Genomic DNA, 13,083 nt, shown 5'->3' with positions numbered 1-13,083 from the left:
ATCATACTTTAAGTTTTTGGTTTGATGTCTTTTTTGAATACAGATTTACTCTTCCTATTAATTTTCACTTGAAGCAAGATTTCCTTCAGACAATTTATTTCAATGTTGAAATACATTCCATATCGTCTTTGTATTCATTTCCTCTGTATTCAAATACAAATCCAATTTTAAAAATGATTATTCGATATTTTGAAAAATGAGAAATGAAACTTCCTATGTTTTTATACCACTTGTAATTAACGGAACATAGGAAGTTTTATTTCTCATTTTTCATGATGACATCCTACCACGAAGTAACGGGTCCTTCCATCAATTTATTCGCTATTTCTTACGCTGTTGTTTCACGTTTATCTGCAAAAGGCACCCGATGCAAATTGTAGCCTTTGGTGATTCTGTCAAAAAGCTACAAAAGTGGCTAAAAGGTATAATCGACCACTATAGCCGGATGGATTGCATATAGACTTGTGCACATTGCCAATTGCACAAATCAATTTAATGCAGAGTGCAACAGACTGTTGGTTGACACTGGAAACATTCTGGAAATGACCTCTGACTTTACGACTCCAACTGTCAACTACGCACTGCCTTATAAAATACTGTTTCCGAGTAGAGAGGACTGGAGGAAACAGATAGTTGTTGGTTCAGAGATGGATCAAAAACACCTTCAGGTTCTGGTGCAGGTATTTTCAGTCGCAGACCCAGGACAGAGATATCAACCTGCCCAGGAACCTATGCGACTGTACTTTAAGCGGAAATTTACGCTACTGAATTGTGTGCGGAGAGATTGAAAGAATCCAACCACATACACAAGTCAATAAAAATATTCTCGGACAGTCAAGCGGCGTTGGAAGCTCTTGGCTCCTACCGAACAACGTCTAAATTGGTGGCAAATTGCCAAAATCGATAGGAAGACTTAACAGATTGTCTCTGATCTGGATTCCTGACCATACTGGCCTGGAAGGCAATGAGGCTGCTGACTCCTTACAACGGAGGTTGCTGCAAGCAGTTTCAATGGACCAGAACCTTTCATTGGCATCGCTAGGCTTTGCCAAACAAAGATTGAACACCTGGATGGCAAGAAGATTTATGGACTTCTGGATTGGCTCACTCCAAGGCGTTTATTCACCCTTCGAAGCTTGAAACCAAACAGTTGTTGAACTATAGTAGCCATCTCACAGATCACTGTCGTCTGAATCATCAGATGCAGAGACTCGGACTGTCGGAAGACAGACAGGTTTTCAGAGTTTGGCAGAGCCGTCATCTGACCTGAAAGACCACTCACCATATAAACTAATCGGCTTCGTTAAGAAGCTGGGTTTATTTGTCGAGTGTAAATAGGTGTGAGCCACAATAAATCCTTGCGAGTTGCGGTGGAGGGTCGAATAGACCCACTCACTTTGGGCCCAACCTAATCTAACTTATAATCTACCACAACAATTTACTTACATAGGAACAAATCTGATATTTTCATGTCTACAAATCATTCAGTGCAAATAACGATTGATCTACAAAATTGGCAGAATAACCCCCGCAGGAATAGGGTCATTTTCTGAGTAAATCCGATGATTCAGAAAATTGCCTTGAAGAATCGGTTTAACGAAACGAGGCGTGACGTCACCAAATATATGAAATGAAGAGCCCCCGCTATAAATCACTATTATTTTTAGACGTTTCAGTGTAAAGTTCAATTATTTATTGATTGTTTGTATTCATCTGGCTATATTCTGGAGGTGTGGAGGATTAAAAAGTCCCAAAAAAGTAGTGTATAAGTATAGGTATGGATGGGTGTGTATAAGCAGATCATTGTAATTATTCAACCTGAAATGAACCAAAAAAATGGACTTGTTTTTGTTGCAAGGACCGTTTCATTGTAAATACATCAAATTCATTTCAAAGTGATAAGTAAATGCATTTGTACCTATTATTGAATAAAGTGGACTAGAAGATACCAATACACTTGAATGAATCGTTTCACTTGTATTTCCCATTTTGCTGCGGAAAAAATTGAAAACTTCAGAAACGCTTTCGATCATTGAATTTGATGAAAATTCTCTTTTATTTGGATAGCGTTTTTGTAAAATAAACTTCACGAGACCATGAATATTGTTATATCACTGTCAATCTCAGTCACCAAGTCATTTGCCACTTTTACTTTTGGAATTATTAATTTTTGAGAGACTGAAACTATTAAATATTTCAGAGTAGCAACTGGAAATCCAGTGGTGTTCACTTTAACCCCTCCGGAATGTTACATGGAAATCAGATATGGATACGGCACTACAGGAAACAGAGTGACAGGCCCCGTGAGAGTAGGAGATCCACTCACATTAATAATTTATATGAGAAGCAAATATGGTAAGTGAATTTCAGCATCTGTTTGCTCCGGCCTGGTCACCAGCTTGAGCTAGATAATACTCTTGTCTCGATCTATGCAGAAATTACATTGTCGTTCTCACACAACACAACAATCTGTCTTTCAAGAAAAGACGACTAGCCATAAGCTAGTTGAAAAACAGGCAACTTTTTTGTTAAATATTCTGTTTCTTCTCGAGTTAGTTTTTGTTGAACTTATTGAAAGTTTTTGAAGATGTTATTTCACGATTATCTTACAGATGGATTCGACATTGTGGTCAACGATTGCTACGCCCACAATGGAGCCACGAAGAAAATTCAACTGATTGACGAGTACGGGTAAGGCGTTGAAACGTAAAAGTAGATTGGAGTCGTATACGAATTCTGTTTCGATTTTCAGATGTCCGGTCGATGACAAATTAATCTCGAGATTTCGGGGTTCTTGGTCAGACTCTGGGGTGTACGAAACTCAGGTCTTCGCTTATATGAAGACGTTCCGTTTCACAGGATCTCCGGCACTATACATCGAATGCGATGTGAGAATGTGCCACGGAAGGTGTCCGGTAGGTGTTTTCTTTCACAATATGCCAAAGAAAAATGTATATTTAATTCGGGTAGAGTACAGTGGCGGTTTTCATTAATGTTAAAATTCTCAGAAAGTTTCTTCAATGAGTAAAACACGTTGTCCGTTATTATAAAGCCATTTAGCTGCGTGTGTATGATTTAATGCAATAATATGTCCAAGAATTTCGTGTCTTCTATTTCATTGCCTACTATTTTAGTGCCTACTATTTATATTTTAGTTTAGATATTTTCGATGTGAAACATTTATAGCCGCCCGAAAAGCCAATTGCTGGCGTGGCGACGGGTCACCATGCGCAAGCGACTGTGCGATTATCTAGCCACTGGTTCTGCGTTACGCTCTCGCCACACTGAGCTCGGATACTTATAGGGTATACAGTTGTGTTCACTACAGTATACATAACATGTTTTTACTAAATAAATATTTTTTTTAGATAATTGATAATTTTATAATTTAAGTGTGCATTTATCTGTGCATTAAGCCCGCGTACAGCTGCCGGATTGAGTCATGGCCGGTGACAAGCCCCTTCCTCAAGATGTGCAGTAGATATGTAGAAATCTGTTATCAGTCTGTTAGATTATTCGAGCCGTAAACGTAAAATTGCAAACAAAAGGTTCTTTTTCTTTTTTCCTAATATCTTCTTTCTTTGTCATACACCGACCCAAACTTTATGCAGATACGATTTCTCCCACCGGCCGGTCATTGAATGACCCTTTTGGTAGATTTAAATTTACACAATTTTCACAGCATATAATATTTTTAAATTAAATATGAATTAATTTTGATTTCATTCTTTTGCAAAATAATGCAGTGAAACACTTGCGTATAAAGACACAAAATTGTATTTCAAAATCACCTGATAGCGAGTAGCGCACGATTGTTTTCCTTATTTGTTATTAACAGGAACATCAAAAAATTAATTAATTGATTAATTTTCTAATGATGGTGGAATTTATATTGAAATATTTATTATTGATATTTATAATTTAAGATCTTTAGAATATATTGTAATTGTGAGAAATGGGAAAACTTGGGTGTCATACGAAAACAAAATATACTATTTATTAACTTTTCTGATAATAACTTGACAATTCAAAATTAATTACCACGATTCAAAAAAGTCTCTGTCTAGGTTAAGTTGTAAAACAGCCTCGGCTGAACTTCGCCTTTTCATTGATTTTTGTATCTACTTCTTCTTTATAAACAATGAATGTCAATGAATAAAGCCCATTTATTATTATTATTATTATTATAACAACTTATTCACATGACAACCGTTTCGATGAAAGTCTGAATAGAGAACGAACATTTCATTTCCAACATTCTCACACCTTTTGCAAAATAATTTGCAAAATAAAAAAAATTAAAATTTGAAACAGTTTGGACTCTTCACTCTTCTTCCACTTTTCGTTATTCTGAACATTTTCTCTTTTCCTCCTGATTTCTTTTCTTCTTCTTCTGTATTTCTTTCAGTAGTCTGATCTTCTTCACGTTTCCCGGATTTTGATACTATTTCCTTTTTTGGTTTAGATACCGTAATGCTTTCATCTGTGGAAAGTTCCATGGGAATTAATCTTTGTAGTGGACGAATTAGTTCGCCCTCATTCACTTTTATTCATGCTACTCTTGTTATATCATCTCTGCCTGGGAAAATTTCCAAAATTCTTGATTAACATTTTTTCATGTATATTTCAATTGCATTTTTTTTATAAATATTTCAGTATCCAGCAATCATCACAGGGGCCACAAAATATTATTATTGATGTTTCACATCTGACATCAGGCATCCCGTGACGGCCACAATTGTTTTTTCTTAAAACGACGCAACATCCTCGAAACTGATTCGAATTAATACTTCTTGATCAATTGGTTTAGAGAAGTATTTTGGTAAATAAAAAGTCTTGATATGCGGCGAATATCCTAACAGTAACGTCAGTGATTCTTCTTTCCCATTGGTAGATAATGGCGGGTGTATGAGAGTTTCATAATGAATTGGTTAATAGGGCAGATGATAAAATAATAATGAATTTACAGAAGCAATACCATAATCTATATGAACTCCATTAAAGAGATGAAAGCAAAAATTTACTTCAATTACTGAGCGAAAAAAAAATGGAATATTTTACAAACTATTGAACTGCTCAGAACCATCATATCTTGTATCTGAAGCCGTATGTATTTCGGAGATCTACAGAAATATGGAAGTTGCAGTTGGAAAATAAAGATTATATACATCCACCATCGAATCTCTATATGTCAATATTTTAATATCATGATCATGAAACCTTCATGAAAAAATTTATTGATATTGGTGGAATCATATTCATGGTTTGCTACTTATTGTGTTGAATGAAATTCGTGAATTCAACAAATCACTGAAAAACATCAATTGTGCAGTCCGACATTATCAGAAATAGGATAATCACTGTTTACCATTGATATGACTTCAGTTTATACAAGTTTTACTATATTCAACATAAATTGTTAAAATATACCATGCAGTAATATTTGATAGTGAAATGGTAAATAAAATGGAAAGATTTCGGTCCGTATGTAGGTACGTACAGTACAGTACAGTCTTTCCCGAAATATCATGTTATTCGATAAAAACTCAAAGCAATTCAAACATTATTACGAGTTCAATTAACAAAAACTTTTGAGTCAATTTTTTGAAATAATGAAAAAAAAAAACTACTTTCGCGGGAAGCATTTTTGATATGATATTTCGTCACTCAGATATCATCTGTAAGTTCAAATTTTCAAAGACGGATAAGGTTTTTTACCTAATGACCTAAATACCTGGGTCAAGTCAGTTTCATTTTGATCGAATGTGAAAATTTCTCATTAATTCCTTTATATTACTTTTCTGAGTACGGCCCTGCTGTAATTCAATTACAATTGAAAGGGACACGTTAGCAATCAATAAGAATACTATAAAACATATTTAAACAACTGGAAATAGTTTCAAAGAGAAGATGAATTGGATAGAGAATTAGTAATGAAATGAAACTGAAATAACAACAATAAATGAGTAATCACTGTTTGCTTTTCCAAAATCCTCTAGCCGTTCATTTTCTGAAGCAGAAAGATAAAAACTATTAATTTTCAACACTAAATAATTGTAGGAAATGTAAGTAAATGTCAGATGAATTGATATTCCGTATCGTAACAATAAGTAATATATAAGAGAGGATTTCAGATGAAAAGTTTCCATATTTTATGCAATTTATTGTACTTTCAAGTAATTAGGTGGGTAAATATAAAATTATTTCCGAACATACGTTACACAAATGTATTTTTATACTATCAGTAGGTAGTAGAAACTTTATATAACTTCAATAACTGCATTCAACTGATAGCAAGATTTGCAGCAGGACCGTACTCAAAAGAATAGTATAATTATTTCTTGATGGATTTTCAGAATGAAAAGTTAGAATTCGGATGAAATAAAATAAAATAGGTATTTGGGGGTCATTGGATATGTAGAATATTGAGAAGAAATGCAATAAAGAAGTTTTTTTGGTTTTCATTATTTCAAGAAATAACCTAAATGAAAGATAGATAAGAATAAAATAGCATTTTGAAAAATGAGATATAAAACTTTCTATGTTTTTTACCACTTTTATTTGTAACTAATATTACTGCAGTTTCGTCCTTCAGGGATATTTTCTAATAATTATAATAAACTTGAAAATTTCCCTGGAGTAACATTATAGTTACAAATGAAAATGGTAAAAAAACAGAAAATGTTATATGTCCTGCCACGTAAGCTACATCCATCAATTTATTAAAATAGCATACTTTAATTTTTTCAAATATTCCACCTTTTATAAAATTCCTGTGGACAAATGACTCATTGACAGAAACTGTAGAAACTCATTTTTACAAAATGTATTCTGAAAATATACAATTTACTAGGGTTAGGTTTCAATTTTGTTGCTAAGTAATAAACTATGGCTGTCATTCTGCAGCTTTCCTCACAACAATCAAGATTAGAGTGGTGTGAAACCTAGAACTGTTTTTTGAAGGATTTGAACAAACCTTTTTTACACAATTATTGCTCGAAAGAATTTATCCTGATAATAAATAACGTTTCTTGTTTTTTGTAGAGCCAACCATGCCATTGGCGAAACGTTAAAACTGTGAGAAAAAGATCTATCGATGCCAAACCGAACACAACAATCGCTCCAACCATTCCCGCCCTTTCGGAAAATGTGAATTTGTTCCAGTCCCTTAGAGTTCTGCAGGAAGGTGAATCAGATGAAGAAAGAAACATATCTGTTACAAGTAAGGTCCTCTCTACATAACCTAAATAAAATGGAGTGAAATTATCAAATAATGTTTCACATGAAAGTTTTTTTATTATGGTAACCGAGCGGTTTGGAAGTTATGCCAAAAAATAACGTCGAAAAGCTGATCAATATAACCGTCCTCATTTTCAATGAAAACTCAGTTTTAAGAGAATGTTTTGCGATGAAAATTTTTCAAAATTGTAGCGTTTTCATTACCAGATTTAAGTTGACCAATCTCTTTAATGCTGTAGTATTAAACTTCCTTAAGGGATTTTTATATTACACTACACAACACTCACACATTTCACTTCAATCCTAGTATAGGTATCCAGAAGTGAGCACTACCACTACCAGTACCAACCCTAATTATGAAATACTAATGATCGTCATAAAGTTTCGTTCATCTAGTAGTCAGTAAGAGAGTAAATGCCATAAACACCATACGGAAGCGCAGTAGTCTTCGTCAGAAGAGATGTCATCGTCCTAACTTACCGTTGTTCAGGTGTCGTCTCAATAGACCAGAGAGTTTTCCTGTTATTGTTCCGAACCAATCCCCGTTTTATTGAAGTTCTTCGCTTCTCTTCTCAGTTGGTCTCTTTATAAAGCTTCCTTTGACTAACCGCCAACATAAACTCTTCCAGAATGTCGAGAAATTGCTCCAGGATGTCTTCCGTTGCTCCTAGTATCATGATCGGAAGGAACGGTGGTGTTTTTTTCGGGATTATTTTGAAAGTCCGGCTCGGCTTCCAGGAAGTGGTCAGCATCTCAATGACAGAGGTGTTGTTACTGTTGATAGTCCGGAGGGCGTACTTGCTATGGAGTTACTGACATTTGATGGTCTTAGAGTGAAAGTTGCTTGCACATGCCTGATGATCCCCAGTGATTTTCCCTTTTATTGTTCTGAACCAATCCCCGCTTTGTTGAGACAGTTCCTCGGTTCTCTTCTCTGATGGTCCCTTTATGAAGGTTCCTCTAACTCACCGCCAACATAAACTCTTCCAGAATGACGAAAAATTGCTCCAGGATGTCCTCCGATTTGATGGTCTTAGAAAGAAAGTTGCTTGCACATGCCTGATCATCCCCAGTGAGTTGCCCTTTTATTGTTCTGAACCAATTGCCGTTTTGTTGAAGCAGTTCTTCGGTTCCCTTCTCGGGTGGTCCTTTATAAAACTTCCTCTAACTAACCGCCAACGTCAACTCTTTCAGAATGTCGAGGAATTGCTCCAGGATGTCTTCTGTTACTCCCAGTATCATGGTCGGAGGGAACAGTGATTTTTTTCTTGGATTTTTCAGAAGATCCGGCTTAGCTTCCAGATGTGTTGTTGCTGTTGGTAGTCCGGTGGGCGTACTTGCTCTGGAGTTTCCGGCAGTTGATGGTCCTAGAGGGGAAGTTCCTTGTACATGCCTGATGGTTTCCTGTGACTTCCCACTGGATGCTACTTTGGGCGACTCAGTTTCATAAATATAGGGACTTGTACTTAGGCCCTAAAAGGCTTTCCACTGGGGTTGTTTTTTTTTCACTAGTTACTTCACTTCATTTTGGATACTTCTGTTCAGGACCATATTTTTGTTGGTGATATCAACTCCTCCCTTTGATTAAGTGAACATGAGCTGTTTATAAATGTTTGTTACAATATTCGTACCTGATATTGTGAGCAATGAACGTTATTTTCATTAAATTCGAATTGAACTGTCTTATGTGATTTATCATATTTTTCATGTTTCAGACCAGGCCACGGACGCAAACAGCGTATGCATGAAAACAGGATGGTTTTCCGCACTTCTAGCTCTGGGAGGAGGTGCTATGTGTCTCTTAGGTGGAGCTCTTCTAGCAACATGTACCAGGATGAGAAAGGTCTCAATAGATAAAGTGTTGACGAGTAGCCAATTCAACGGTTACATGAACCACAGGGGTAGCATAAATTGAGTATATTCCTAGACACTTGTGATAAGCGCTTGAAGGTGTGATGCCTTCTAACCTTCAAAAATGATTGAATTTTGAGTCCATTCACACCGACGAATAACCATCACTTCAAGAGGATTCGCAAATGAGTGAATCTGATGATATTTTGTAAAGAAACTAGTTTGGTGCTGTGCAACTGATGCAAAAATTGGACATTAAATACTAGGTTATAGTTTTTTTAGATCTAATACTGATACCGTTATGGTCAATCAATAGCTCAATGTGAGGAAGACAGAATACTCAAATAGTGAGTTCAGATGTGACATTTATTTCTGAGTCATTTCGATATCCCTACTCTAATAATGGTGCCGTGGCAAAACGAATGAACATTGTACTTGAACTTTCTTGCTCTCATTGTAATGTCAATCATGATAAACTGAGCGCCCGATCAATATAATATTTTATTTCATACTGTCCCTGCATATATGTAGCTGTAAGAAATGTCTTGCAGTCTCATACTTCCAGTAGTAACTGAATGAACACGGTTTTTCTGTTTCTGCTCCTTCCAATAACAACAAAAAATGTCCTTGATGACAAGTATCTATAGTGTTTTTCGAAGAAGTCTCAACATCATATGAACCTGTTCGAGCTACTTACACCTAATTCGTAACAATTACTCATATGTTTGAAGAAATTTCTTTCGAAAGAGAACTTACGATGACTATCATCTATATCATTTTGGAGAATATAATCACCGTAAATGCCATTGAAAAATCTTCGGCGGACCGTCGTTGATGGTAGGAACGACGGCTGTCTCCTATGCAAGAGAGAGCAAATAATAGAAAAATAAAAAAGCCAGTTGACGTCCACCAAATTTCATAACATAGTTATAAAAGACGTGATAAGTAGAATTTGAATCCCCTGTTGTGAAATGAATTTATTGAAAAAGACTCTGCCTTTACCAGAACAAAAATGGTGTCTCTTGACATGCATTTCACTAATCAAATTAGCATAATCAGGAAGATGACATCTCCTGATAAGAAAATGCGCTTCAAGAGACAGCATTTTTGTTCTGGTGAAAGAACAATGTTTCCAAGTCATATATGAGTCATATCTGACATTATCAATTGGGAATAAATTGGTCTATCACTGGCCACGGGCTAAAGGTGCTAACCACTACGAGCTTGATACATATAAGTTATTTTTCATTCAGCGAAATTCTGCACTATAAGATATATACTCGTACATAATATAGGTTAGGTTAGGTTAAAAGTGAGTGGGTCTATTCGATCCTTCACCGCAACCCACAAGAGTTTATTGTGGCTCACACCTTTTGACACTCGACGAAATAAACCCAGCTTCCTAAAGAAGCCGATCAGTTTATATGTAGAGTGATCTTTCAGGTCAGATGGTAAGAGTGCGGCTTTGCCAAACTCTGAAACCCTGATTCGGTCCCCAGCGGGGCAAGCATAAAGTATGTGCTCTGCTGTTTCATCATTTTCCAAACAGAGGCGACACACACTGTCTTCCGACAGTCTGAGTCTCTGCATCTGATGATTCAGACGACGACATGTCGTAAAATGACAATTTTCTTTTGGAATAAACACAGAAATCGTTCAATTACCGTGTGAAGTATACCTAAAATGTTGACCAATAGGATTGATTGTGATCGTTGGGATCATTTTTGCGTATTTTATTAAATTTTTATTTGGAGTTACTTGGAAACTAGATGAATTAAATGTGGTTTCATTGGAATGGACAGACAGTATGAAATAAAATATACGGTATGGAATTAAGGTGTTCACACAGTACTAGTTCAAGTCTAGAAACTGGTAATGAAGGTAATGCATCTGTAGCTCATAGTGATTTAAATAAATAACTATAGTATTAAGTACTCCACTAGATTTAGAGCACACGTACTCGGAGAATTCGATTTATTTATTTCATGATGAAAACACAATTTTAAATTTTACAACTTTATACTACTTTTCATTTCTACTTTATGTTAGTGTTTCATGTACTTCTAGTAGAATCTTCATTCATCTTCTCCGGTACGTTTGCAAAAAAATTAGATATTTTTTGAAATCTTCTTGATTACATGAAATATCGACAAGTCCCGTGTATATAACAAAATTCTTTAAATAAAAAATATATTCATGACGTTTGGTGTATTATTAGTTAATTTCTTGATGGTTCTAGATGTGAGTCCTGAAGAAACAAAAAATATAAAAATAATAATAATTTTCCCTTATCAGCACTAGTTTGGGTAAATCACTTTCAACTTTTTCTATCTAGATTATAATAAACTGTGCTGTCTTTTTTCGCTGAGTCATAAGCTGAGAATTTTAGGTTCAGCCGGAGTGAAGAAAATTCATGAGTTGCTCGAAAGTAATACAAACAAAGAAATGTTTTGAGTTTCTTCTTCTTCATCTTCACACAAAAAATGTGGGAAACTTCCAAAGGGAGGAAGAAAGCAATTAACTTGAAAAAAAGTAGTTGTTTCGAAAGGGTTTTCTCTTCCAGTTTGTATCTAAAAGTAACTTCATATCTTTTTGAAAAGTTTATTTTGAAATCTATTTCTTCCGTCCTTTTTGGGCGTTTCCTGCATTTTTGTATGAAGATGAAAAAGTAGAAAGCCTAAATATTTCTTTCCCAAAAAATAATCTCTCCTAAAAATATACCTACCCCTTTCAATTTGAATACGTTCCAATAATTCGAGTTTAATATTAATCGCATCCTCAAGATGAACGTAATTGGCAACTAAAGTAAAGTGATTTCTCTTACTTGGACGGTCATTTTTGTTCTGTCGTTCATCAATTTTTGTTCTCAACCTCGTCTCATCGTGAATCATGAATGTTAATCAATTTTTCATGTACAGAATTTCGTTTTACTTTTGATCAGATGTCATAACTACAAGTATTCCTAATTATATCCGTATGTTTTGTGAGGTTTAAGGGCCGTCTGCCGTAGGTATTTATCCTGGTTGATGGGTGTGGGGGGGGGCAAATTCGTAAAACGGGGCGGTCACTAAAAATGAAATCAATGAAATTGGCATGCACAAAATAATAACAGCTTAAATGAGTTCTTGTTTTCCCAAAGGGATCTTTGGGCAAACAATTCATTCATGGTTCAGTCTAGAACTAGTGATGGTACATATATGGCAGGTCGAAACAGCGTTAGTGTTATCGTGTTTAGATTATTGTCCACCAAAATTCGGTTTCGTTATACCTATTCACTATGAAGCAGTTCTTCAAATCTTCATGTTCCTCGGGCAGACTTTCAAGTTCACCCAACTTTTGCACAATATACCTATCTAAAACCGCTATTCCGGCTAACAAAAAATATCAGAGATATTTAGCTTACCTGGAATATTTTGAATCCTTTGTAAGGATTGGATCGGACTGCATTGAAACGACGAAAAGAAGTTTTAAAATCCGGCTCTTTGAACAAAAGAGAAATGTATCGCCTCGGACATATCGACATAACAGCTGGAAGAGACCTAAGTGCTAGATAGAATTTAGAACTAAACTATACAATACAAATATATAGACAATTCCAACCGAAAAGAAGAGATTATTCACATAAATGAAGTTTGGTTTTTGGTTATCGGCACTCAACAAAATACGAATCAGGCCTATCATCCCAACAAATAAGAACGAAATCATGCTTCCATACATATGAAATCAAAACGCGTGCAATCGCTGTTGATCATAAAGTGATATAGTCCTGTAACAAATCTGAAGCCACCCCTGACCAATATGTCAGCCAGCGCACAAATACATGACATCACCACAAAAGGAATGCAGTCGGCAACCGCCGGTTAAACGCTAGTTGAGTACCGAAACGACTAAAGAATTCTAGAACGATCGTTACCGATATATAAGGCCAGCTTCTCATCCCAAGAGGGCAGTTGAGTTCAGAAAGCGAATCGAGCGGTTAAACTATGAATTTAA

General features: G+C 35.5%; 1 protein-coding gene across 1 annotated transcript in view; it reads left to right on the top strand.

Annotated features, from left to right (window-relative positions):
- LOC111502387 (uncharacterized) overlaps positions 1 to 11,346 on the top strand; it is a 63,705-nt gene extending 52,359 nt beyond the window's left edge. Inside the window, exons 8-12 of the mRNA XM_023156473.2 lie at positions 2,201 to 2,355; positions 2,613 to 2,691; positions 2,753 to 2,915; positions 7,045 to 7,222; positions 8,955 to 11,346. Of these exons, the coding sequence (XP_023012241.1) occupies positions 2,201 to 2,355; positions 2,613 to 2,691; positions 2,753 to 2,915; positions 7,045 to 7,222; positions 8,955 to 9,154 (775 nt within the window). The 3' untranslated portion in view covers positions 9,155 to 11,346. The remainder of the gene's footprint in view (positions 1 to 2,200; positions 2,356 to 2,612; positions 2,692 to 2,752; positions 2,916 to 7,044; positions 7,223 to 8,954) is intronic.
- Positions 11,347 to 13,083: the final 1,737 nt, after the last annotated feature.

The sequence above is a fragment of the Leptinotarsa decemlineata genome, unplaced genomic scaffold (assembly GCF_025532065.1).
Source record: "Leptinotarsa decemlineata unplaced genomic scaffold, Ldec_3_MD MMD2_tig00026282_RagTag_RagTag, whole genome shotgun sequence".
Taxonomy (NCBI): Eukaryota; Metazoa; Arthropoda; class Insecta; order Coleoptera; family Chrysomelidae; genus Leptinotarsa; species Leptinotarsa decemlineata.
This window is presented reverse-complemented; position numbering and strand designations above follow the sequence as displayed.